The sequence below is a fragment of the Erythrolamprus reginae genome, chromosome 1 (assembly GCF_031021105.1).
Source record: "Erythrolamprus reginae isolate rEryReg1 chromosome 1, rEryReg1.hap1, whole genome shotgun sequence".
NCBI lineage: Eukaryota > Metazoa > Chordata > Lepidosauria > Squamata > Dipsadidae > Erythrolamprus > Erythrolamprus reginae.
The window spans coordinates 34,189,328-34,216,858 of NC_091950.1; the positions used below are offsets into that span (position 1 = coordinate 34,189,328).

The window sequence follows — 27,531 nt, forward strand, 5'->3', positions numbered from 1 at the left end:
CGGAGAGGTGAGTTGAAAGAATTGCCTTCCGAAGGAAGGAGGGAAGAAAAGGAGAGACTCAGCCCCCACCCTCCGTTCCCTCCCTGTCCGGGGCAACGACCCTTCATCAAGTTCCTTTTATTGAGCAAGGAAGACCTCTCCTCCCCAACCTTTTCAGCAACTCTTTGGTTTGCGTGACGGGGTTAGGATGAGGAGGACTGACGAAGTCTGCCTATCTAGCGCAGTATTTTTCAACAAGTTTAGGATGGGTGGACCGACTGGGGAATTCTGGGAGTTGAAGTCCATCCACCTTAAACTTACTAAGATGGAGAAAAGCTGTATAGCGTGTAAACGTACGGTTTCATGGGTTTGAATGGTTTTTACTGTGAGTTTCTGTTGATTTTAATGTTTTAAATTATTTAAATTATTTAAGTGATGATGTAAACAACCGTAGAGGGCTGCTAAAGAAGGACAGTCTAGAAGATGATGGTAATACTGTATTTTTATCACGCTGCTAGTCTATCATATAGTAGCCTGGAACTGGATTGGTATACTGAAGATAAGATTTCTTAAACTTTTTACCCAGTCTTTGATTTTATTTAGCGTATGCCATCTGTAGAGGTCATGTTAATGCAATCACTGTTATATTTAAATTTAAATAAAGCATCACCCGATTATACACTGCCCAAAAAAATAAAGGGAACACTTAAACAACACAATATAACTCCAAGTAAATCAAACCTTTGTGAAATCAAACTGTCTACTGTTGTGCACATTCAACTTTGTACAGAACAAAGTATTCAATGAGAATATTTCATTCATTCAGTTCTAGGATATATTCTTTGAGTGTTCCCTTTAATTTTTTTTAGGGGAGGAGTAAGAGTAGAATTCTTTAAAGATAGATACAGATATATAGATATAGATATATAATATAATTTAGTGTTCATAATCTTTTAAAAATTCATCAGCTAAAGCAAGAAATAAAGAATTTATGAGCTCTAAAATAAAATTGTATATAATTTTAAAATGTAGTTATTACTACAATAGTAGCACCTGGGTTATTCATTTTTTTCTTATTGGTTCCAGCTTTATTTCTGGGCAACAGCTTAGCATAACTGCCCAGATTTACCATAGAAGGCTTGTTTGCCATCATCCTACAGCTCAGTGCTATCTTTGTAAGTGTGCTCAAGGATGAAAATGGAACATCAACCCACAGGCAGTGCACAAAGGCTGAAATCCACAAGAACAGAAAACATCTTTAATATCGTCCAGGATGTTCAATATTGCATGGAGAGAGGAAATCAGTGCCCAGACGTCATTCCATCTGTAAGTAATGGAGGATGTGCCACAAGGACAATTCCTCATCAAGTAAAAGAAGAACCAGAAGACTATTTGGCCTCTCGCTGGGAAGCCCAGTGGCAAGATTTTCTGCAAACAGTGGAATTTCCTTCCTCTGGACTAAAAATCCTTCAATCGACTGAAGCATCCACACCTTGGAATGACACCAAAGGTTTTTTAATCTCCTTTGAGCAAGTGGCCAAAGCCTGCAAGTGGCCAAAAGAAGAATGGGTAACTCAACTCCTTCCAGCTCTCAGTGGAGAAGCTGAGATGGCCTTCAATGCCTTGGAAGGCAAAGACAGAGGAGATTATGAAAAGGTCAAGGCAGCCCTATTGAGAGGAGATGCTGTCAGCAGAGAGAAAAGTCGACGGCACTTCAGACGTTTCTGCTACTTGGACGCCAAGGGTCCAAGGGCAGTTTATGGCCAACTCCAAGAACTTTGCCATCAATGGCTGAAGGTTGAGAGACACACAAAGGAGCAAATCTTAGAACTGCTGGTCCTGGAACAGTTCCTGATGATCCTGCCTCCAGAGATCCAGAGCTGGATGAGACAACATGGGGGCCCAGAAACTTGTGCTCAGGCTGTGAGTCTTGCTGAAGATTTTCTGTGTAATCAGCAGGAGACTGAAAGACAAGCAAACCAGGTGAGGCCTTTTCTTTATAAATCTCTTATGTGGCACAAATCCTGTTTGAGATCTTGATTTTTGTTTTCATCTCAGGGGAAAGGAAGCTCCAGGGAAAAGGCATCAATTTTAAATGATGAATTTTTACTACATTTCTAGCTGTGTCAGTTTTTCACAGGGGGCCAGGTCAGAAAACACAGCAAGGATTTCAGGAATTCTACATCATAGAATCTTGAAACATAGAAACATAGAAGACTGACGGTAGAAAAAGACCTCATGATCCATCTAGTCTGCCCTTATACTATTTTCTGTATTTTATCTTAGGATGGATCTATGTTTATCCCAGGCATGTTTCAATTCAGTTACTGTGGATTTACCAACCACATCTGCTGGAAGTTTGTTCCAAGGATCTACTACTCTTTCAGTAAAATAATATTTTCTCATGTTGCTTTTGATCTTTCCCCCAACTAACTTCAGATTGTGTCCCCTTGTTCTTGTGTTCACTTTCCTATTAAAAACACTTCCCTCCTGGACCTTATTTAACCCTTTAACATATTTAAATGTTTCGATCATGTCCCCCCTTTTCCTTCTGTCCTCCAGACTATACAGATTGAGTTAAAAGTCTGCCAGAATATCTTTCTTCCTCCTTGTATAGCAATCAAGATCAATAGTTAAGGTTGTATTCAGGGTTTTTTCATTTTCTTCCCTAGAATTGAATTGTATTTTTTAATGGTTCTTACATAACTTGGTCAATGTCATCTCAATTTCTCTATAGCAGGGGTGTCAAACTCAAGGCTGGATCTGGCCTGTGGGGTGCTTAGATCTGTCCGGTGGGGCCGCCCTGGAAATAGCAATAGCATTTAGACTTATATGCTGCTTCATAGTGCTTTTACAGCCCTCTCTAAGCAGTTTACAGAATCAGCATATTTCCCCCAACAATCTGTGTCCCCATTTTACCCAGCTCGGATGGATGGAAGGCTGAGTCAACCTTGAGCCGGTGGTGAGATTTCATCTGCTGAACAACAGCTAAACAGTTAGCTGAAGTAGCCTGCAATACTGCACTCTAACCACTGCACCACCCCGGAAATAGTGAAGGGCTGTGCCAGTGAAAATGGAGCTCCATTTTGGCTTAAAGAGGGCTGCAGGAAGCCATTGTGGCTGAAAATGGAGACTGGGAAGGCAGTGCATAGCCCATTACCCCACCCCCAAGGTCAAACACAATCCTGATGCGGTTGGGATTTCTTTGAGGTGACAAACTCAATGAAACCGAGTTTGACACCTTTGCTCTATCTATAGGCTCCAATGTGAATTTATGAAAAGTCCCTCATGGTACGCAAAATATTTTGAACTCGAAACACTCCGTATTAAATTTAAAACTATTGTTCTAATTCTATTGGAAGCATCCTGAGCAAAGTAGATGGAAATGATTTAGAGAATGTAGATGGAAATTATGTATGTATGATGTAGATGGAAATGATTATTGATATTGTAAACCTTAACTTTAAAAAAAGCTTTGTAAAAGTTCTGTATCATAGCTTTTATGGATTGTCCTTTTGTGGATTGTTAACAAGAAAACAAAAGAGCAGGAATAAAATGGCAGTTTTCTTAGTGGGGAAGAATAAGACTACAATTTCTTAAAGACCTGGATTGGAGAAGGGCGGCATAGAAATTGGATGAATGGATGGATGGATAGATGGGTGGGTGGGTGGATGGATGGATGGATGGATGGACGAACAAAAACAAACAAACAAACAAACAAACAAACTGGCACTTTGTAACTAAGTTGTTGAGGCTATCCTTGACTTTCAACCATTCTTACAATGACTTTTCAAAGTTACAATCTCCCTGAAAACAGTGACTTATATCTGGTCACAGCATCCCCATAGTCTTTGTGATCAAAATGTGGGCACTTTGTAATCACGTGATTGCATCATGTGATTGCCATTTGCAACTTTCTCAGCTGGCTTCTGACAAGCAAAACCAATGAGGGAAGTTGGATTCACTTAACAATCGCATGATCCGCTTAGTAATTGCGGTGGTTTGCTTAAACAGTGGTAAAAACGGTTTGTAAAATTGGTCCTTTACACTTTCAAAATCGTTTTTGTTTGCCAGGACGCTTTTGAGAAAGTGGCTGTGAATTTCTCTCCGGCAGAATCGGCTGTGGATGATACTGAACAGCAGCTCTGCAAAGCATCCAAGCAGGAAGATGAGTACGATGCTGGCCCATTTGGTAAGGAAGAATGTCTTGAATCTGAATTCCTGCTGGACTACTTTCTGTTAACGTTTCTTCTCAGAGAGCTTGATGCAAGAGAGGATTCCCACACTGATAATGTAGCTAGGAACTAATGTAAATGAAACCCAAGTATAGCCTGGGCTCTCTTCTTTGAAGAGACTGGTTACACTGGGAGAATCTAACATCTAATAACATGGCTTAGGACCAGGTTATTTACAGGACCATCTTCTGCCTCACAGTTCCCAGCGCCCGATCAGAATCCACAGGGTTGGCCTCCTCTGGGTCCTGTCGGCCAGACAATGTCATCTGGTGGAACTGTGGGGGAGGGCCTTCTCTGTGGCAGCTCCGGCCTTATGCAACCAACTATCCCGCCCCCACCCTCCTAGCCTTCCTGAAGGCCTTAAAAGCATGGCTTTGCCAGTGGGCCTAGGGCCATTGAGCCTTAGTATTCTGCTCTGGCCTAGAAGGAAAAATGTCTGATATGGGGTTTTTAACTGTAATTTATTATTTTATTGATGTATGTCGCCCCGTGTCTGCCAGGAATGGGCAGCTTATGAATCTAATAAAATAAATAAATAAATCTTTAAATTGCCTATCTTTAACCTCTAGATTTGATGGCAAGATTACTTGCCAGAATTATTCTAGTTCTCTTAATTCAACCTCTTCCTAATAAATCATATGCTGCCCCGAGTCCTCGGAGGAGAGCGGCGGCATACAAATCTAATTATTATTAATAATAATAATAATAATAATAATAATAATAATAATAATAACAACAACAACAACAATAATAATAATAAAATCTGAGATTATAGCAAATGTTCCTTGGCTGCTCTTCTCCAGTCCTAATTGTTATTATAAAGATTTGACATTTAGAAACTTCTCTATCGCTTTATAAAAAAAGGATTATGTAGGGGGAAAGTTAAGGAATGGTCTTGAAATTTGGCAGATGATCCTACAACTTTTCTTTCCTTGCAGTTGTTTCCTTACCTACACACTCTTCCAAATGAGGTTGGAAACACACTTCAAAGCCTTAAGAGCGCCAGATTGGTCTGAATATTTCCCACTGCATTAAATAGATACCTACCCAGCTTGGCTGTTAGCCTTCAATGGTACCATCTTCCATCAGTACTGAGAGGCAATAGGCTGATATGGAATAGAGGGAGTTTGGACCACTGTGAAAAAATTGGGGAAATAATTAAAGTTGCCTGTCAGAGGAAGTGGGTCTTAATATTTGGAGGTAGAAACACTGAAGTTATATATAGAGCGCTGGTGAGACCACATTTGGAATACTGTGTTCAGTTCTGGAGACCTCACCTACAAAAAGATATTGACAAAATTGAATGCGTCCAAAGACAGGCCACAAGAATGGTGGAAGGTCTTAAGCATAAAACGTATCAGGAAAGACTTAATGAACTCAATCTGTATAGTCTGGAGGACAGAAGGAAAAGGGGGGACATGATCGAAACATTTAAATATGTTAAAGGGTTAAATAAGGTCCAGGAGGGAAGTGTTTTTAATAGGAAAGTGAACACAAGAACAAGGGGGCACAATCTGAAGTTAGTTGGGGGAAAGATCAAAAGCAACATGAGAAAATATTATTTTACTAAAGAGTAGTAGATCCTTGGAACAAACTTCCAGCAGACGTGGTTGGTAAATCCACAGTAACTGAATTTAAACATGCCTGGGATAAACATATATCCATCCTATGATAAAATACAGAAAATAGTATAAGGGTAGACTAGATGGATCATGAGGTCTTTTTCTGCCGTCAATCTTCTATGTTTCTATGAAGTCCTGGAAAGCCTTGTTTCTTAATCCAGTTCTTTATAGTTACAAAATATTCAATAACTGAACTTTATTTTTCTGGCAGATATACTCTTGGGCAGGATACTGATGTACCATGCACCTGTACAGAGATTTTCTGTCTTGGGGTTTGTTTGTTTTTTTTGAGAGGATTCTATGTTTTGTTTTTAAGTGTTCAGCTTTTTTCAGATGATTGGCTACTCCGTGCCTCAGAAAGTAGGAAGCCAACCTGCTTAATTTAATGGTGTGATCCAAGGAGCCTCCGGGGTCATTAAAAAATACTTCAGAGGCTGCATGTGATCTAACAGGCATCTCACTTGGGCTCAGTTAAAGGTAAACATGTCAATTGTGAGATTCTTCTTCAGATAGGATACCAGCAAGTCACTCAATACCCAGCTCCGTTCGATTTGAAGATAGATAGATAGATAGATAGATAGATAGATAGATAGATAGATAGATAGATAGATAGATAGATAGATAGATAGGGAGATAGGGAGAGAGAGAGAGAGAGAATTCTTTATTGGCCAAGTGTGATTGAATTTGGTGCATATGCGTTCAGTGTAGGTAAAGGAAAAGATAAATTTGTCAAGAATCATGAGGTACAGCACTTAATGATTGTCACAGATTTCAAATAAGCAATCAGGAAACAATATTAATATAAATCGTAATGATACAAGCAACAAGTTACAGTCATACAGTCATTAGTGGGAGGAGATGGGTGATAGCAATGATGAGAAAAAATAACAGTAATAGTAATGCAGCCTTAGTGAATAGTTTGAAAGTGGTGAGGGAATTATTTGTTTAGCAGAGTGATGGCATTTGAGAAAAATCTGTTCTTGTGTCTAGTTGCCTTGGTGTGCCGTGCTCTATAGCATTGTTTTGAGGGTAGGAGTTGAAACAATTCATGTCCAGGATGCGAAGGGTCAGTAAATATTATGACTGCCCTCTTTTTGAGTCATGCTATATTCAGGACCTCAATGGAAGGCAGGTTGGTAGCAATTGTTTTTTCTGCAGTTCTCATTATCCTCTGGAGTCTGTGTCTGTCTTGTTGGGTTGCAGAACCAAATCAGACAGTTATAGAGGTGCAGATGACAGACTCAATCATTCCTCTGAAGAACTGTATCAGCAGCTCCTTTGGCAGTTTGAGCTTCCTGAGTTGGCGCAGAAAGAACATTCTTTGTTGTGCTTTTTTGATGACGTTTTTGATGTTAGGTGACCATTTTAGGTCTTGATAGAACCTAGAAATTTGAAGGTCTGTAGTGTTGATACTGCGTTGTCTAGTATTGTAAGAGGTGGTAGGATGGGAAGGTTTCTCCTAAAGTCTATCACCATTTCTCCGATTTCCCCTATGAGAAGCTGAAACATGATAAGGAATCGAGGAAACATGGTTCTATGGGAGAAGCATTGTGAGATATTAAATTTGGCTCATAAATATATATGTGTTAAATTAAACTATGATCCCAGCACCATCTGTTCAATTTTGCTCAATAGGTTGTTAGAAATAAGCAAACGCCAGGCTTCTTCGGTATCCTGCAATGGCTTTCTATTTTTCCTTGTGAATGAGAACTTAAGAGAGAATCTAGTTTTTCTAAACTGTCTAATTTTCCATTTTCTTTTTTTGTGGCAAAGAATTTTTATTTTTTGCAATCACATATACAAAATAAAATAGCCTCAATCTTGAATTACATTACAATGAATCATTTTTTTAAATTCAGTATTCATAATCCATCCAATGCTGCCTCCTTTACATTTGACATCTGGACAAAAATAGTTACTCAAATTTCTTATATGACATTGAAAAGCTACTAGCTAATACACTTTTTAGGCTGTTTCTATTCTAATCACATCTAATCATTTAAGCCATAGTGCTTCAATCTTCTCCATACTTCCTTAATATAAATTTTCATGTATATTTCTTAACCCTACTTTTATAATAATTGCCTTTTAATAGAAAAAAACCCAAGGAAAAAAAGCAGAAATTTCCAATCACATCCATTAGTTCTTAAATTTTAAGATTATATCAATTCAAGGGGGGGAAATCCAAATAATGTATCACATATGTTGCCATGAACCAAATTAACAATCCCAATTAATAATAATTCCTTTTGGTAGGTAAATTAAAAAATAAAAAGGAAGAAAGAAAAGAAGAAAAAAGGAAAAGAATATCTTTTCCCTTTTTCTTTCATACATCCCTTATGGAACCCAATATAATCACCGTACCCTATGGGATTTTATGGTTCAAAATAAACCAATATTAATATTCCATTTTCAAGTTATTTTTTCCCCTCAAGTTTCACGAGTGTCATTGGAGTTTTCTTAATTTCTTCAGCAGGTAAGGACTGGATGACTACCCACGATATAGAGACAGATGTGGCTGAAAATCCGATAGAAGCAGGGCCTTGTGAGGTGCCCCTCTGGAAAGCAGAAGAGATTGTTCCTCACTCTTGTGTGCAGGAAAAGGCTTCAACTCATCAGGAGAGACTGGAATACCAACAGAGCCCCTTGACAGGAGGTGAAGCCAATGCATTTGCCTCGAATGTGGGAAACTACAAAGCTATCGCTGTAGCCACAATCCAGACAGGAAATGACACTTGTAAGAAACAAAATGGCTTCCAAGCTGTAGCCACAATCCAGACAGGAAATGACACTTGTAAGAAACAAAATGGCGTCCGAGCTGATGGCAGAAATTTGAAACAGGGCTCCACAGGAGTTAAGAAGCGCCATACAGGAAGAAAAACACACAAGTGCTTGGTCTGTGGGAAATTCTTTATTTCTAGCTCCCAGCTCATTATTCACCAGAGGACCCACACCGGAGAGAAGCCATATGAATGTGCTGCTTGTGGCAAAACCTTCCAGTCCAGTTCAGTACTTTACCGTCACCGAAGAGTCCACACAGGAGAGAAGCCGCACAAATGTCCCGTCTGTGAGAGAAGATTCAGTAGCAGTTCAAATCTTAACCGACATCAGAAGATCCACACTGGGGAGAAACCATTTGAATGCTCCGATTGTGGGAGAAGCTTTATTCAGAAGGCCACCCTTAATAAGCATTACAAAACTCATTCTGTAAAAGGGAAAAGTGGGGAGCATTTTAATGTAGGCTGAAGCCTCACTACAGCATCATGAGAGAAGACCAGGTTAAAAAAACCTAGATTCTGAAAGGACATTTGAGGGAAATTGGAGTACTCAAATTGATGTGTCAGCCATGAGAATCTCTTTGAGCTTCTGATGGCTTTGATGGAAGTGAAGGATTGAGGCGGAGGCTTCTAAAGCCACAACTCTCTGGTCTGGTACTGACAGATTTTCAATGATTGAATGTTTGGATTGGGAAGGTACAGAATTCTCGTATATTTCTCAGGAATTTGGTTATACAAAGATATTCGCAATTAGCTGCTCACTCCCTTATGAACAAGACCTTGTTCTGGATGCAAAGCTCTAGAACAGTGATGGCGAACCATTTTTGGTTTACGTGCCAAAAGGGTATGTGTGGGTGGGTTAGCGCATACACACATGCCCATACCCATTCCCTGCCCACACATGCACCCCCACACAACCTCACTCCCGCGCATGCTCACACGCCTCACTGAAGCCTGGGATGGTGATAAACAGCCAAATGGGCAAACCATAAGTTCAGAAAAACAAACTTCCGGTTTGTGCGTTGGGCCATTTTTCGCACTCTGGAGGTTTTAGGAAGCTTTAGCACAATGGGTAAACTGGAAGTGTTTTTCTGAACTTCTGGTTTGCCCCTTGGGCCGTTTTTCTCACGCTGGAGGGATAAATGGCCTTCCACAAGACTGAAAATCACTTGGCCCACAAGCGAATGTGCACTGGAGCTCAAGTTCAACACTTCGTGTGTCTTCTGATATGGCTCTGCGTGGCACACGTGCCATAGATTCGCCATCACTGCTCTAGGACAGTATTGGTTAACTGTGTGCCTGCCGGAAACCGGAAGAGCAGCCGCCCAGTGCGCATGCATGCACTGGGAAGATGATCTTCCGGTTGCAGCACATGCATGTACACTGACCACCTGGTCTTTGTTTCTGGCATGAATGCGCATATGAAGACCAACTGTCTGGAGTATGTGCACTTGCAAGAAAACGAAAGATTATCTTCTCCGCATGTGTATGCATTCCTGCCAGCTGCTCTTCCGGTTTCCAACGCTATGCACATGAAGACCACATGGCCAACGCACCAGAAATTGGAAGACTCGCGTGCCTGGATAGATAGCTCTGCATGCCATTTCCAGCACCCATAACATAAGTTTGCCACCACAGCTCTAGGATAGTTATGATTTAAGGAGGAACATGGTTTTAAATGGTTTCTTCATGATGGTGCTGTGAAGGCCCATAGGTATAAAAAAGTAATTCTAAATAGAACTCACATGGAATTAGAGGCATCATTCCTCCTTACACAAATGTTAAGGTATTTATGCTGTTTCTTTTTCTCCATAAATATGTCCAAGTTCATTAACATTTTTTCAGATAAAAGGGATATACTATCTACTAAAAGCCAGAAGAGTTACGGGAGTGGCAAAAGTAGATGCAGTTGTGGTGTGAGAAATAATACCTGGCAGGTTTCTTTTATTGTCATGAATGATTCATGAGCAGATTATATAAATAAAAAAATGACTCTCCTGCACATTTTCAGTTATTTTATATTGTGTGTGTAGCTGCTATGACACAGGAACAAACATTTAAAGAACGCTTACTGAAGTGACGTGGGAAACTTCGGCCGGGCTCCTCGAGACGTGTGTGTAGGAGGCTGAGCTACCATCTCCAATGGATAGCAAACTCTGGCTGCTCCCATACCAGACGCCATTTACCATTCCAAGTTTCAAACAGCAGGAGACAAGGGCTGCTTTCAGCACCGGCTGGCATAAAGATAGGCAAAATGCTGATGCCAGGCAAACAAAGTAGCGCTTAGCTCCCACAAGCTTCCAGCCATCGCAACCCCCACTTCAGCCCATTCACGCAGCGTTCTCCCTCCCTACCACAACAGCACCATTATTTCATTCCGGCTAGTGAAGGATGCACCCCTTCTTACATATTTCATCACCTGCAAAGTTGTACATTGCAAGTGCCACTCCCCTATGGCAAAGATTTCCAGTCACATCACAGGCCGATCCCATATTCCAGAGCTGTGGTAGTCACAGAACTGGCCCTTGGGCCATCCTGGAAAAAGCTCCTTCACCCGGATGAAGAAAAGGAAAGGAAGAGAAAAGGAAAGGTAGAAGAGGAAAGAAGGGAAGGAAAGAAAGAAGGGAAGAATAGGAAAAGAAAGGGGAAGAGGGAAGGGGACTACAGCTACAACTCTGGGATATGGGACTGAATTTCTCAACATCAGCAAGCCACTGTCAAATAAGCTTCAATTATTTTGTAATTATTACATTAACTGAAATAATTTTGTTACAATTAAAATACCTTTAAAGAGTTATGATTAAGCATTCACGGTTTTGTTATAAGTATTTATAATTTTGTTATATTAAATAGGTGCATTTCATTTTAATAAAATTGAAGTTCTCTGATCATTATTTTACAAATGTATTTCTTTTAAAAAACATATCAGTAGTCTGCAGGACTTAAAATTATGGATTAGGGTCCTTGGGATTTAAAATTATGAATTTGGTGGTCCACGGGATTTAAAATTTTGACCTGAGGTCAAAAGGGTTGGGGACCACAGCACTAAATCATACATTAACCACATATGCTACATATTCAAACTACCACTAAATTGAAACATGGTGGAGAAAAACTAAATCACAGGTATAAGTGGTGCATTATCTCTGGAAGAATTATTAGTTATGAGACAAGTAAAAATTACCTACTGTATATTTGTACATAAGGAATTCAATCCAATTCAGTGGCACTTCATTCACATTGAAGCAAACGTTTAGGGATAAACTAACAGGGATAGTGAGTTTACACTTGATTTCCAGAATTTGATTTTAAAAACATCTACTATTACAATATCCAATTTTAGCATTACAGTATCTTTATTTCACGCCTTTTAAGGCAGATTCATTCAGCAAATACAACTTCGGATTTTAACTTTTTTTTATTTAAAAACCAAGCCAAAATAGATTTTCATAGTTATGCTACAGATGACATGTCAATATGGCTAGAATGATGGTGATTGTAACATATAAATAGGAAACATTGCTATAATTGGAATAAAACAAAACTATTGTATAGAGTTGCACAGTAGAAGTCTTGACGAGAGATTCTTATCCAACCCCGTCATTCAGGTGTTCCAACCTCTTTCTGTCTTTTCAAGCCATCTTCAACTATTATTGTAGAATTAATCCAGCTAAAAGGAGATAAAAGAAACAATCATAATTAATATTCCTTCTTCGGAGGCTACAATTCTACCTTTCCTTATTTACTGTGCTCACTTGAACTTTTACAATTCAGGTAGTCCTCCACATACGAGCACAATGAAGTCCAACATTTCTGTTATTAAGAAAATTTTGCTCCATTTTACAACTTTTCTTGTCACAGTTCTTAACTGAATCACTGCAGTTGATAAGTTGTAACCTGGTCATTAAGTGAATCTGGCTTCCGCATAAAGTGGCAAAAGGGGATCACATCACATCGAGACACAGCAATGATCATAAATATGAGGTAGCAGCCAAGCATCTGAATTTTGATCACACGATTCTGGAGATGCTGCAATGTCCTCTATGTCCTATATATATGATTATATTTATATACATTTATAAATATATGTGTGTGTGTGTGTCTTTAGCTGTCCTATATTATATTTAGATACATTTATAAATATATGTGTGTGTCTTTAGATGTCCTATATGATTATTTTTAGATACATTTATAAATATATGTGTCTTTAGATGTCTTATATATTATATTTATATACATTTATAAATACATAAACGTGTGTATGTCTTTAGATGTCCTATATATATATGATTATATTTATATACATTTACAAATATATAAATGTGTGTGGGTGTGTAAGGTTTCCTGCCTAAGCAGGAGGTTGGACTAGAACAGTGTTTCCCAACCTTTTTTGAGCCGCGGCACATTATTCATATTTTCAAAATCCTGGGGAACATTGAAAGGGGGGGGGGCGCTAAAGAAAAGTTTGGACAAAAAAACCTCTCTCTTCCTCCCTTTCGCTCTATTTCTCCCTCTTTCTCTTTTCCTTCCCTTCTTTCTCTCTCCATCCCTTTCTTTCTTCCTCTTTTTTGCTCTCTTTCTCTCTCCCTCCTTCCCTTCCTCTATGTCTTTCTCTCTCCCTCTCTGTGTCTCTCTTGCTATCTCTTTCTTGCTTTTTTCTCTCTCTCTTTCACTGTCTCTTGCTATATGTCTCTTTCTTTCTCTTTGCCTCTCTTGCTATCTCTCTTTCTCTGTCTCTCTTGCTATGTCTCTCTTTCTCTTTCTGCCTCTCTTTTTCTCTTGCTATGTCTCTCTTTTTCTATCTCTGCCTCTCTTGCTATGTCTCTCTTTCTCTCTCTTTCTCTATCTCTCTTTCTCTGCCTCTTTTGCTGTCTCTCTTTCTCGCTCTGTCTCTTTTTCTCTGCCTCTCTTGCTGTCTCTCTTTCTCGCTCTACCTCTCTTGCTATGTCTCTCTTTCTCTCTCTCTCTCTGCCTGTCTTATATGTCTCTTTCTCTCTCTCTCTCAGCTGACTGCAAGCGGGAGCCCTGACGGCGGCAGCTGGACGTGCTGCTGGATGCCGTATATGTCAGGCCCGCAGGGCCACCATGTACGGCGTCCAGCAGCACGTCCAACCGCCACCATCAGGGCTCCCGCTTGCAGTCAGCTGAGAGAGAGAGAGAGATAGCTCCCTCTCGTCGCCGCCTGGAGCTCCCTCTCGCCGCCATCTCCCCGCGACTGCCTGCGGCCGCTGCAGCCACCACAGCCCCCCCCGCTCCCACCGCCAGTGCCCTCCCGCCGGCCCCAAAGGACACTTGCCGCCGACGCCAGAGAAGCTCCAGCTGGGCGGGGCGCTGCCGGTGCCTCCGATCTGGGGCTCCCACTCGCAGCTGTCCCTCGGCTCCTGCTTGATGCCGTGGTTTCTGGCGCTCTCCTGCTGGGCCCCAAAGAAGGAAGGCGAGAAAAAGGCGCAAAGAATGAAGCTCTCCTTCTTCTTCCTGCCTTCCTTCTTCCTGCCTTCCTTCTTTGGGGCCCAGCAGGAGAGCGCCGAAAACCGCGGCATCGAGCAGGAGCCGGGGGACAGCTGCGAGCGGGAGCTCCAGGTCGGCACCAGCAGTGCCCCGCCCAGCTGGAGCTTCCCTAGGAGCTTCGCGGCACACCTGGCCGTGTCTCGCCGCGGCACACCGGTTGGGAAACGCTGGACTAGAAGACCTCCAAGGTCTTATTGTTATTGCTGTTGTTGTTAGTGTGTTATACATAGTATATTGTGTGTATAGGGGGGGGAAACATACATGATGTACTTATACTGTGCGTGTACAGACACACATACCTTCTAAAACGATACTCTTTCTACCTCTCTTACATGGAAAAACACACCCAGAGTCCACTTTCTTGCCACATATTTAACTATAACCTCTGTGCATCATAATATCACCCAGGCCAGGGGTAGGCTAAGTTGGCTTTCTATGACCTGTAGATTTCAACTCCCAGAATTCCTGAGCTAGAATAATGGGCTCAGTAATTCTGGGAATTGAAATCCACAGGTCATAGAAGAGCCAACTTGGCCTACCTCTGACCCAGGCCATCGGAGTTACTTCCCTAGCCTGCGCATGACCGTTAGATGTCGGGGCCATTGCCAGGGAATTCTGAGAGCAACTAAGGCGCCATCAGCCGGCAGTGGGCAACCCAAACCGCATGGCGTGGCCTGACGCCTAGGGTCACCATAGCCTCCCCCCCTCACCTTGATGAAGCCGATGTCCTTGGCGTACTGCCGGAAGCACTGGCGACACATGTTGAGGCCGTACTTGCGGATCAGTCCGTGCCGGTTGGAGCACACGCGGCTGCGGGAGGAAGAGAGGGCGGGTGAGGCGGGCCCAGGCCCTTCCTGGCTCCCCGTCACGTCCATAAAGCACCCCCCCCCCCATACACACACACGCTCCCCTCTGCAACCGGGCGCCGCCGCCGCCTCCCTCGCCCTCCCCACTGCCGGGCGGTTGCCCACTTGCCGCCACTGCCAGGGCCGGCTGGGCTCAATGCAGAGGGACCGGTGTGGGCCAGAGGGGGTGGGCGCTGGGCCCTTCCGAGGCCGAAGAGAGGGGGACTGGGGGAGGTGCGGAGACCTACCAGGAGCGCGAGCCCTGCCCGAACTTCCTCGGGTGGCTCCAGTAGAGCTGCTGGTGTCCCATGGCGGAGAGTCGCGTGGCCTAGACGCCGAAAGGCAGAAATAAGAAAGGAAAGGGCAAACGGCGCAGGCGCAGAGAAAGGCAGTGAGCCGCCCTCTCTCCTCCCACTCCCTGTGACGTCACGGAGCTCAGCTTCTCTAAGTAAGCTCGGCCGGGCGGCAGCAGCAGCCGGGCGCGGTGGCGCGAGCCTGTAATCCAGCTACTCCGGAGGCTGAGGCTGGCGGATCGCTTGAGCTCAGGAGTTCTGGGCTGCAGTGGGCTATGCCGATCGGGTGTCCGCACTAAGTTCGGCATCAATATGGTGATCCCCGGGGAGCCGAGGGCTACCAGGTTGCCTAAGGAGGGGTGAACCGGCCCAGGTCGGAGACGGAGCAGGTCAAAACTCCCGTGCCGATCAGTAGTGGGATAGCGCCTGTGAATAGCCGCTGCAGCGTAGCCTGAGCAAGACAGCGAGACCCAGACTCTTTTTGCGCCCCCCTCCCTAAAAAATCTTTTTTTCTTTATCGTCCGACTAGAGGCGGGGGGGGGGAGGATGGGGGTCGCGAAGGTTGCCCCCCCCCACCAGCCGCGTTACCCGTTCTCTTCGCTCTTTTTCCCGCATTGTATTTCGCCGCTCCCGCAGCACCTCCTAGCGGAAGCCGACGCCAAGCGCTGCTCCCGCCGAAGCGATTACCCCATTTCTCCAGCAGGAGTCGCTCTACTACTTATTATTTATTTATTTACTTGTTTGTTTTAAAAAAAAATTATTCATTCATGCATTTGTTTATACAATATTTATTTATTTATTTACTTATCTATCAAACTAGTAGTAGTTTGTATAAACAACATAAGTAAAAAAATTACGCTAAAAGAGGACAGTAGGACAGGGACGGTAGGCACTGTTGCCCTTATGCACACCTCTGCCCTTATGCACACCTCTTACTAGGCCAACTCAGACCTTTCGCCAGCTTCTGCCTATCTTCATGCTCAAACCCAGGATCAGGATCGCCAAGCCAGGCTGCTCTTTGCACCCAGGTCAGATTCTTCAGCCGAGGACAATGGAAGCCAAGCGAGGGAAAGTCCATTCTGTCCATTTTCTGCCATCGATCTTATTTCCTTTTGCGGCTCAAGCATTTGGAGCCAAGGGACACTTTGGGAAATGCAGAATTTGAGAATCCCCCTCCTCATTTTAAGGACCGCTTGGCTTAGCATCCCTACCTTTTCCTGTGCTTTGTGAATTATTTTTCAACTGAGAACCTGAGATTTTGTACAGATAGATTTGGAGATGATGCTCAAATCTTTATTTTATTTTATATTTATTTATTTATTTTATTTTATTATTTATAATTTTATTATCTTATTTTATTATTTATTATTTTATTATCTTATTTATTATTTTATTATCTTATTTTAAATTTATTCTCAGCGCTTTCTCACTCCTGAGACTCACAAGAAGAAAGCGAGCCTTTTAATTTGAATCAGGAAAGGAATCCCACTTTTCAGGGCCAAACGGCAGAAAAACATCAGTTTGGACAGTCAGCAGGAAGAAAACCCTGCTCGGAGTATTGCAAATGCCTCTTGGGTGTCAAGTTGTGCGGGTTTGTTCTTCATGGGAATCAGGCGACTCTCCACGGGGGAGGGAAGGAGCGTCTCCCTCGTAGTTGAAGCAGCAAAATTGCCAGTGGGCGCAAAAGTTTCGGGGGTGGGCTGCAATCAAGGTTAGGCCCCTCCCTCCCACCGCAGCACAAGACACAAAGTCCTTCAAAAAATGTTATTATTATTATTATTGGTTTCACCATCCGCAAACAAGATTGAGATGGGATGTGTCTGACCCCCACAATCCAAGTTCGGCCTCTTCTCTGACTTAACTATAGTTCATAAAATCATACACCAAAATGTCCTTCCTGTTAGTGACTACTTCACCTTCAAGCGCAACAACACACGAGCACGAAATAGCTTTCAACTCAATGTCAACCACTCCAAACTAGACATACAACTTCAGCAAACTCAATGCCTGGAATGCACTACCTGACTGTGGTTTTTTCTCCAAACCTCTAAACCTTTAACCCTAGACTATGTACAATTTACCTCTCCCCCTTTCTAAGAGGTCGATAAGGGGCGTGCATAAGCACATCATCGTGCCTACCATCCCTGTCCTATTGTCTTCTATCATTACTTTTTCTCATTACTTATCTAAGTATTGCTCACAAAATCATATGCTGCAACATCCTGCCTGTCAATGACTACTTCAGCTTCAACTGCAACAACACAAGAGCACGCAACAAATTCAAACTTAATATTAATTGCTCCAAGCTTGACTGTAAAAAATATGACTTTAGCAATTGAGTTGTCGAAGCGTGGAACTCATTACCGGACTCACTAGTGTCAACTCCTAACCCCCAACATTTCTCCCTTAGACTATCCACGATTGACCTCTCCAGGTTCCTGAGAGGTCAGTAAGGGGCGTACATAAGTGCACTAGCCTGCCTTTCATACCCTGTCCAACTGTCTCTCCTTATCTCATATAAAGTGATACCTCGTCTTACAAACGCCTCGTCATACAAACTTTTCGAGATACAAACCCGGGGTTTAAGATTTCTTTGCCTCTTCTTACAAACTATTTTCACCTTACAAACCCGCCGCCCCCTCTGGGATGCCCCGCCTCCAGACTTCCGTTGCCAGCGAAGCACCCGTTTTTATGCTGCTGGGATTTCCCTGAGGCTCCCCTCTATGGGAAACCCCACCTCCGGACTTCCGTGTTTTTGTGATGCTGCAGGGGAATCCCAGCAGGGGAATCCCAGCAGCGCAAAAACAGGTGCTTCGCTGGCAATGGAAGTCCGGAAGTGCCATGGCGGGGAGTCTCAGGGGAATTCCAGGAGTGCAAAAATGGGCCCTTCGGCTGGCAAAAGGGGTGAATTTTGGGCTTGCACGCATTAATCACTTTTCCATTGATTCCTATGGAAAACATTGTTTCGTCTTACAAACTTTTCACATTAAGAACCTTGTCCCGGAACCAATTAAGTTTGTAAGACAAGGTATCATTGTATATCATTTCTTCTCTCATATATCTTCTCTATTTTTATATCTTCTCTTTATATATAATATTTCATGTCTATTCTCTTCGATATGTATTGTGTATTGGACTAAATAAATAAATAAAAATGTTTTATTTGTACAAATTACCATCCTATAATTGTTTGACAAATAAAATAAATAAAATAAAAAATGAATAATATCCTGCAAAAGAAGCGTTTATTTAATATATTTATTAATTTTACTGATTTATTAAAATTTTATACAATCCATTTCACCGTCTTTCTTACAATCTGATAAAACCATAGTTATAAATGATTAAAAACAATAGAAAACAATAAGTATCATGTTAGCTAAATGGCGGGGTACACAATGGAATGGATATGGTATCTTCTATTCCTAGGTCTTCAAATTTGGCAACTTTAAGATTTGTGGATTTCAACTCCCAGAATTCTCCAGACAGCTTGAGAATTCTGGAAGTTGAAGTTCACAAGTCTTAAAGAGGCCAAGTTTGAGGACCTAGGAATAGAAGATACCATATCCACTCCATTGTATACCCCGCCATTTAGCTAAGATGATACTTAAAATCTATTTAATCGAAGATCCATCCTCCAGCTCTACATTTTTATGCCAGTGGAAATCCCTGCAAAGGTAGCACTCAGGTGACCTCCATGTTGTAGATTCTGTTCCAATTCTGGGTGGCAGAGCAACGCAAAGGCTGCTCTTACAATAGGGATGGGGTGACTCTATCATTAGAAAGCAAAGGGATTGGGGATGGCCTGTCTTCCTGGTCTGAAAGTTGTCACCCAGACAGAGGTTGTGGAGCACACTGATAGCCAAGAGATGGATGAATATTACTAGCTTGGAAGGCAAATTTTGGTGCCTGGGAAGCTAAAGAGGTTCAGAAAGGAAAAATGCTATTTCTCCAACTTGCTGGAACAACTCTGGTGCAGTCGTGGGGTGGGCGGATGGGGTGGGGGGTATTAGACAATCTAAATAGTGGAGCACCTTTAGGCCATAGGAGGTGAAGAAGACTGAGGCAGCCGGTTCAAAGAAAACTCTTTATTCGGTTCAGCTCTTTTCGGAGTGATTTCAGCAAGGAACTTGGCTGGCTTTAACACAGAGCCAGACGCTCCTTATATACTTTTCAACCTCCCGCCAAAACTCAACTGTCAACGTCTCAACCAATCAACGTTCAGTACTTATTTACATTGCTTCAATGCATATTTAACAGGAGGCTTGGTACCCTTTTTGGATCGGTCTTAAAGGGAAAAGGCCCACTTGAATGAGAATGATCCCCACCAGGTTTTGGGCCATTAATTCATTTATTCAGTTCCAACCAAGATAAACTATATATGGTTTACTAATGGGAAAAGGTGAATTGAGAAGGATCTGGCATTAAGATGGTTTCCTGCAAGTGTTCCAGATCTTGTGAGGGCAAAAGTAAGGGAAGGGGGAAAGCCTCTTTTGAGAAAGCAGGAGATGACCTGCTGAGGAAAGTTCAAGGTCAAGTCTCCTTGGAATCAAGCTGACCTCCTGGTGATTTCCCAAGCAGCTCAGATCAGTACAGATGTGTGTCTGCATTTTTATTGCTGCATTCTTTCCACTCCTGGATTACAACTTGAATATTTTCCAGTGGTCACCTATCCAAGGTGGAACCCAGTCAATCTTTGCCTGTCTTTCCAACATCAACTGAGGTCAGCCAAACACGAGGGACCAGTGAATAAAGGGAAGAGGCAGAGATTTGCTAGAGAAAAAAAGGAGAAATGGCAATTGTTTGCAGGGTTATAAAACAACCTACGGAGAGGGGCGGCATACAAATCCAATTAATAATAATAATAATAATAATTATTATTATTATTATTATTATTATCTCCAAGGTTGCACTCTGTCTGTTCCCTGCTATTGCTACTTTTTTTCTTTTGCCTCTCTAGCATCTGGACCAAGGGGAATTCTGGAAGATGAGAACGCCTCCATATTAAGGACCCCTTGGCCCAGCAACCTCACTTCTTCCTAGTGTTTGAGAATCGTATTCAGCAACAGAATTGGTACTCGCTACAAATGCATTAAGATGCAATTAAATCACAGTTTTAATTTAAAGCCAGGTAAAGGGAGACGTCTCTTAACTATGGCAGTACATATTCCGCATCCAAGGGATGCTGGGTTCATAATCCCAGGAATGCCAGCACTGAACTGCAATTTGGAAATGTCTTAAAACTTTAGTGCAGTGGTTCTCAACCTGGGGGTCAGGACCCCTTTGGGGGTCGAATGACTACTTCACAGGGGTCTCCTAAGACCATGGGGAAAGACAAATTTCCCATGGTGTTAAGAACTTAAGTTTCTATTCTGGCGCCTTGGAACATATTTTACAATCCAACCAATCAGACGTTTACAGTGAGGGTGTCCCTCTGACCTTCCTGCCAGTCAGCTTAAAGCTCTGTTGGGAGAATTGGCGCTAGACTTATGGTTAGAGGTCACCACAACATAAGGAACTGTATTAAAGGGTCGCGGCATTAAAAGGTTGAAACACTGCTGTAGTGTTTCCCTTTGGAAGTTAGGTGACAGAAGGGACTCAAGAATAAAGGACTTTGCAGCCTGAAAATTTCTCTGGTGGCTGAAAATGTGATGCTGGGATGCTTATTATTTAGGAATGTATTGCAATGACTTTTTTAAAGATTCTTTTTTTTATCTGAAGTTGATATGCTGCAAAGTAAACTCCAAGCTTCTAGTACATTTATTTGCAGAGATGCTCTTAAATCCCCAAAATATCCCTTTGGGATGGTATGAGCAGACCACCAATTTATCTCAGGTCTGCCTGCTCTGGCAGCAATTTGGGGCTAAATCAGAACTATGCTAGGTAGGTTTAGTCTCTGGCAGCTCCCAAACAGTTAGAAAATATACAAATCATGAAAATAACACAAGTCTCTATGCTTATAAGGTCTTCTGCCTGGAGGTTGGGGAGAGAGAATAGAGAGAGCACCTGGACCAAGGGGAAGAGATGTGGACATACACAGCTGCAAGCACACTACGTGCCCTCGCATGAGGAGTGAGTTCCTCCCAGTTCGGATGGGTTCACCCTAACTGGTAGTGACCCGCTGGTAATGTCACGATGACATCACCGAACCAAATCAATCGGTGCCAGTCCAGGGCATCACCATCTTTTTATTTTATTTTTTTTGAATTTTTATTTAACTGATTGTATTTATTTTTTCCCTTCTGAGCATGTGCAGAAGCCCAGTTCTGGCACCGTGCATGTGATCACCATCTTTCTTTCTTTCTTTCTTTCTTTCTTTCTTTCCTTCCTTCCTTCCTTCCTTCCTTTATTCTTTATTCTTTATTCTTCATTCATTCATTCATTCATTCATTCATTTAGATTTGGATGCCACCCAACTCCCAAGGGACTTTATAAATAAAGTCCTCTATAAATAAATTTCTATATAAATATCTTCATAAAGGACTTAGATAAGGGAATAGAAGGGGAAATTATCAAATTTGCAGATGATACTAAGCAGGCAGGAGTAGGTAACACTCTAGAAGATAGCCTCAAGGTCCAGATGGATCTTGACTGTCTTGAAAACTGAGCCCTATCTAACAAAATTAAATTCAATATAGAGTTTGGGGGGAGTTGGATAGAAAAGAAAAAAGAATTGAACTAACATTTAAGGGGGGGAAATGAATTAATAGAAACAGAATTGTAAAGTATAAAGTATTAAGCAAATTCAATTTGTATTCTTGTATATAAGTGTGTCTATATGTCTTGTTTTGTTTGTTTATAATTTAAAATTATAATTAAAACAAAAACAAAAAAAATCAAAGTAAAATTCAATATAGAGAAAAGGAAAGTCTACACCTAGGTAAGAAAAACCAAAAGTAAACATAAAAACTGGGTGAAACTGGGCTTAATAGCGTTGAGTGTGAGAAGGATCTTAGAGACAACCATTTTTACCATTTTAAATATGAACCAGCAGTGTGCAACTGCATCCAAAAAAGCCAATGTAATCCCAAATTGCATTAACAGAGGGATACAATAAAGATCAAGTGAAATACTAATATCACTCTATAAAGCCTTAGTTAGACCACACCTAGAGTACTACAGTGTTCCCTCGATTTTCGCGGGGGATGCGTTCCGAGACCGCCCGCGAAAGTCGAATTTCCGCGAAGTAGAGATGCGGAAGTAAATACACTATTTTTGGCTATGAACAGTATCACAAGCCTTCCCTTAACACTTTAAAACCCTAAATTACAATTTCCCATTCCCTTAGCAACCATTTAGATTATTACTCACCATGTTTATTTATTAAAGTTTATTTTAAAAAATGTTTTTTAAAGGCAGATGAAAGTTTGGCAATGACATACGACATACGACGTCATCGGGCGGGAAAAACCATGGTATACGGGGAAAAAAGTATTTTTTAATTAATATTTTTGAAAAACCGTGGTATAGACGTTCCGCGAAGTTCGAAGCCGCGAAAATCGAGGGAACACTGTACATCCAGTTTTGGTCACCACACCATAAAAAAGATGTTGAGACTCTAGAAAAAGTGCAGAGGAGAGCAGGGGACTGGAGACTAAAAATAAAAGATGATTGCAGAAACTGGGCAAGGCTAGTCTAGTGAAGAGAAGGACCAAGGAAGACATCATAGCAGTGTTTCAATATTTGAGGGGCTGCCACAGAGAGGAGGGGGTCAAGCTATTCTCCAAAACACCTGAAGGCCAGACAAGGAAAAATGGAAACTGATCAAGGAGAGATTCAACCTAGAACTAAGGAGGGACTTTCTGATAGTGAGAACAATCAACCAGTGGAACAACTTGCGTCTAGAAGTTGCAGGAGATTCTGTTCATTGATGAACAGAACCACCAACAGCATGTTGTTCTGGGGCAGCTGACCAAATGGAGCTGAGACTGGGTGGGTTTTTACACCTTCTTTGGGATTTGTACTTAAGCTTGCTGTTCCTGAACAAGAACATGTCCTTTAATAGAAACATAGAAGACTGACAGCAGAAAAAGACCTCATGATCCATCTAATCTGCCCTTATACTATTTTCTGTATTTTATCTTAGGATGGATATATGTTTATCCCAGGCATGTTTAAATTCAGTTACTGTGGATTTATCTACCACGTCTGCTAGAACTTTGTTCCAAGGATCTACTACTCTTTCAGTAAAATAATATTTTCTCATGTTACTTTTGATCTTTCCCCCAACTAACTTCAGATTGTGCCCCCTTGTTCTTGTGTCCCCCCTCTTCCTTCTGTTCTCCAGACTATACAGATTGAGTTCATTAAGTCTTACCTGATACACTGTTTAATTGGCTGTTATTAGATTCCTATGGGGTCAAGGCTGGCTCTATAAGCAAAAGGGAAAATGCAAATTCTAGGTGTTTGTCTGAGTTAATCTTGTCAACTTTCCCTTGTTGCTTATCTGGAGTCTCTCTCTCTCTCTGACCCAGTCTTTCTGAACAGATTTCCAAATCTGTGTTTCTAAAATTTGGCCTCCACAGTCTCTGCTTGGGGGCAGGGAGACTGGGGCTGGTTTCTCCCTCCCTTCAGATTTGTTTTCCCTATTTCTCCTTTAGAGAAAATATTCAATCTTGCCTTTTTAATATTCTCCAAAATATTTCATTCTTTGGGGGGGGGGCTTCCCACAAGATAAATAACAAAACAGGCCTTTTAAGGCGCCACGAGCAGGTCCCAACTCTCTAATTGTATCTATTGGTGGTCCTCAATTTACCACTACAATTCGGGCCAGCCTTTCTGTTGTTAAATGAAGCGGTTATGAAGAACTTCAGAAGAGAAGGATTTAGGGATAGTGATTTCTGACAGTCTCAAAATGGGTGAGCAGTGTGGTCGGGCAGTAGGAAAAGCAAGTAGGATGCTTGGCTGCATAGCTAGAGGTATAACAAGCAGGAAGAGGGAGATTGTGATCCCCTTATATAGAGCGCAGGTAAGACCACATTTGGAATACTGTGTTCAGTTCTGGAGACCTCACCTACAAAAAGATATTGACAAAATGGAACGGGTCCAAAGACAGGCTACAAGAATGGTGGAAGGTCTTAAGCATAAAACGTATCAGGAAAGACTTAATGAACTCAATCTGTATAGTGTAGAGCAGTGTTTCCCAACCTTGGCAACTTGAAGATATTTGGACTTCAACTCCCAGAATTCCCCAGACAGCATTCGCTGTCTGGGGAATTCTGGGAGTTGAAGTCCAAATATCTTCAAGTTGCCAAGGTTGGGAAACAATGGTTTAGACTCTAGAGGACAGAAGGAAAAGGGGGACATGATCGAAACATTTAAATATCTTAAAGGTTTAAATAAGGTTCAGGAGGAAAGTGTTTTTAATAGGAAAGTGAACACAAGAACAAGGGGACACAATCTGAAGTTAGTTGGGGGAAAGATCAAAAGCAACGTGAGAAAATATTATTTCACTGAAAGAGTAGTAGATCCTTGGAACAAAGTTCCAGCAGACGTGGTTGGTAAATCCACAGTAACTGAATTTAAACATGCCTGGGATAAACATACAGTATATCCATTGTAAGGTAAAATACAGGAAATAGTATAAGGGCAGACTAGATGGACCATGAGGTCTTTTTCTGCCGTCAGTCTTATATGTTTCTATGATTATGATTTATTAGACTTGTATGCTGCCCCTCTCCAGAGACTCGGGGCGGCTCACAACAGTGATAAAAACAGTACATGATGACAAATCTAATAATTAAAATCTAAAAATAACAATAGTACATTTAAAAGTCTAAAAACAAGGAACCCCAATACTGTATATAAAAACATAGATATAATCCTATCATACACAAATACTACATAGGCAGGGGGAGATGTCTCAGTTCCCCCACACTTGATGGCAGAGGTGGGTTTTGAGGAGTTTACGAAAGGCAAGGAGGGTGGGGGCAGTCCTAATCTCTGGAGGGAGCTGATTCCAGAGGGTCGGAGCCACCACAGAGAAGGCTCTTCCCCTGGGTCCCACCAGACGGCATTGTTTAGTCGACGGGACCCGGAGAAGACCAACTCTGTGGGACCTAACCGGTCGCTGGGATTCGTGCGGCAGAAGGCGGTCTCGCAGGTATCCTGGTCCGGTGCCATGAAGGGTTGGGTGAGTCTCAGCCAATTTTATCAGCTTTTAAACATGGTTAAATGAATAGTGTGGTTGTTATGCAAATCCAGCTTCCTCCCATTGATTTTCTTGTAGGAGGCTGTCTGGGAAGTTGCAAACTATGATCACCTGATCCAGGGAAGCTGGAACTGTTTTAAGTACATGCCAGTTGCCAAGCACCTGAATTTTGAACACATGATTGGGGATACTGCATCAGTTTTAAGTGTGAGGACTAGTAGTAAGTCACTTTTGAGTAGTGACTAAAAGAATTGTTGTAAGTGGAGGATTATCTGCATTCATACTTGGGTGGGTGTGAGAGAAAGGTGGATATTTATACCTCAAGATTGGTATGAGGAGTTCTTGGTGTTTACTTATTTGAGTTGGAAGGGACCTTGTGGATCATTTAGTATAATAGCCCCCCCCCCCTTCTCCCCCCCCCCCCAAATAAGAGTCCCAACACCAATTCGGACAAATGGAGCTTCATCCCTTGAGACTTTCAAGAAGAGATTGGACTGGCATTTGTCAGAAACGGTGCAGGGTCTCCTGCTTGAATGGGGGGTTGGACTAGATGACCTCGAAGGTCCCTTCCAACTCTGTTAAATCCATTGCTGTTCTCCCTCCCCGCTGCCGGGCGCTTGCCCACTTCCTGCCGCTGCCAGGGCCGGCTGGGATTAGTGTAGAGAGCGGTGTGGGGCAGAGGGAGTGGGCGCTAGGCCCTTCCGAGGGCGAAGAGGGGGGAGAGGGGAGGTCCGGGAGCCCTGCTCCAACTTTCTCGGGTGGCTCCAGTAGAGCTCCTGGTACTGTACAGCATTCCATAGTGGCAGGGAGAAAAGGAAAGGGCAAACGGCGCAGGCGCAGAGAAAGGCAGTGAGCCGCCCTCTCTCCTCCCACTCCTGTGACGTCACGGGGCTCAGCTTCTCTAAGTAAGCTCGGCCGGGCGGCAGTACCAGCCGGGCGCGGTGGCGCGAGCCTGTAATCCAGCTACTCCGGAGGCTGAGGCTGGCGGATCGCTTGAGCTCAGGAGTTCTGGGCTGCAGTGGGCTATGCCGATCGGGTGTCCGCACTAAGTTCGGCATCAATATGGTGATCCCCGGGGAGCCGAGGGCCACCAGGTTGCCTAAGGAGGGGTGAACCGGCCCAGGTCGGAGACGGAGCAGGTCAAAACTCCCGTGCCGATCAGTAGTGGGATAGCGCCTGTGAATAGCCGCTGCAGCGTAGCCTGAGCAAGACAGCGAGACCCAGACTCTTTTTGAGCCCCCCCACCCAATCCTTTTTTTTCCTTTATCGTCCGACTAGGGGCAGGGGGGGGGAATGGGGGTCGCGAAGGTCCCCCCCCCCCTCCCACCAGCCGCGTTCCCCGCTCTCTTCGCTCTTTCCCGCATTGTATTTCGCCGCTCCCGCAGCACCTCCTAGCGGAAGCCGACGCCAAGCGCTGCTCCCACCGAAGCCATTCCCCCATTTCTCCAGCAGGAGTCGCTCTACCTTCCCGATCCTCTGCCTACCTTCACCTTCAAACCCGGGCTGAAGTGCCAAGCCGGGTTGTTCTTTGCACCCAGGTCAGACTCAGAAGAAGGCAATTGCGGGAACCGAGAGCGACGAAGCCGAGCGAGGAACTCCTAAAAGGTTTTTTCTTTACTCTCGGCTCTTTCTCACTCCTGGGACTGACTCGCCAAGCGCGAGAAGAAAGTAAACCTTTTTAATTCGAATCGGGAAAGAAATCGCAACTTTCAGTGCCAATCGGGGGAAAAACATCAGTTAGACAGTCAGCTGGAAGAAAACGCTGCTCGGAGTATTGCAAATGCCCCTTGAATGTCAAGTTGCGGGTTTGTGCTACGTGGGAACCAAGCGACTTTCCACGGGAGATGGAGGGAGCGTGTCCCTCTCCGTGGAAGAAGCAAAATCGCCAGTGGGTGCAAACAAGATTGGTGTGTGTTTGTGTGTGTGTGTGTGAGAGAGAGAGAGACCCTACAATCCAGGTTCAGTCCCTCCCTCCCTTGCAGCACAAAACATAATGTCCCTACCGTTTCACTATCATGCGGTCCTTACAATCCAATAAAACAATATCATAAAATATTAAAACACTACAGCAATATTTATTTTTTTATTTTTTTTAATTTATAGGTCGCCCTTCTCCAAATAG

The 27,531-nt window shown here is 42.8% G+C and overlaps 2 protein-coding genes across 3 annotated transcripts; one reads left to right on the top strand and one right to left on the bottom strand.

Annotated features, from left to right (window-relative positions):
* Nucleotides 1–277: 277 nt before the first annotated feature.
* Nucleotides 278–10,615, top strand: LOC139165631 (zinc finger protein 24-like). 2 transcript variants are annotated; one of them, XM_070748854.1, is made up of 4 exons: nucleotides 278–364; nucleotides 1,066–1,962; nucleotides 4,054–4,171; nucleotides 8,313–10,615. In XM_070748854.1, the coding sequence occupies exons 2-4, from the start codon at nucleotides 1,171–1,173 to the stop codon at nucleotides 9,080–9,082; spliced, it is 1,680 nt and encodes a 559-aa protein (XP_070604955.1). In that variant the 5' UTR covers nucleotides 278–364; nucleotides 1,066–1,170; the 3' UTR covers nucleotides 9,083–10,615. The 2 variants fall into 2 exon arrangements, with proteins under 2 accessions (XP_070604955.1, XP_070604948.1); XM_070748847.1 differs by having other exon boundaries at nucleotides 288–364; nucleotides 8,310–10,615.
* A 1,335-nt stretch (nucleotides 10,616–11,950) lies between these two features.
* Nucleotides 11,951–15,326, bottom strand: LOC139165648 (small ribosomal subunit protein uS14). The gene is made up of 3 exons (XM_070748863.1): nucleotides 15,215–15,326; nucleotides 14,832–14,931; nucleotides 11,951–12,283 (listed from the first exon to the last, which is right to left on the bottom strand). The coding sequence occupies exons 1-3, from the start codon at nucleotides 15,274–15,276 to the stop codon at nucleotides 12,275–12,277; spliced, it is 171 nt and encodes a 56-aa protein (XP_070604964.1). The 5' UTR covers nucleotides 15,277–15,326; the 3' UTR covers nucleotides 11,951–12,274.
* Nucleotides 15,327–27,531: the final 12,205 nt, after the last annotated feature.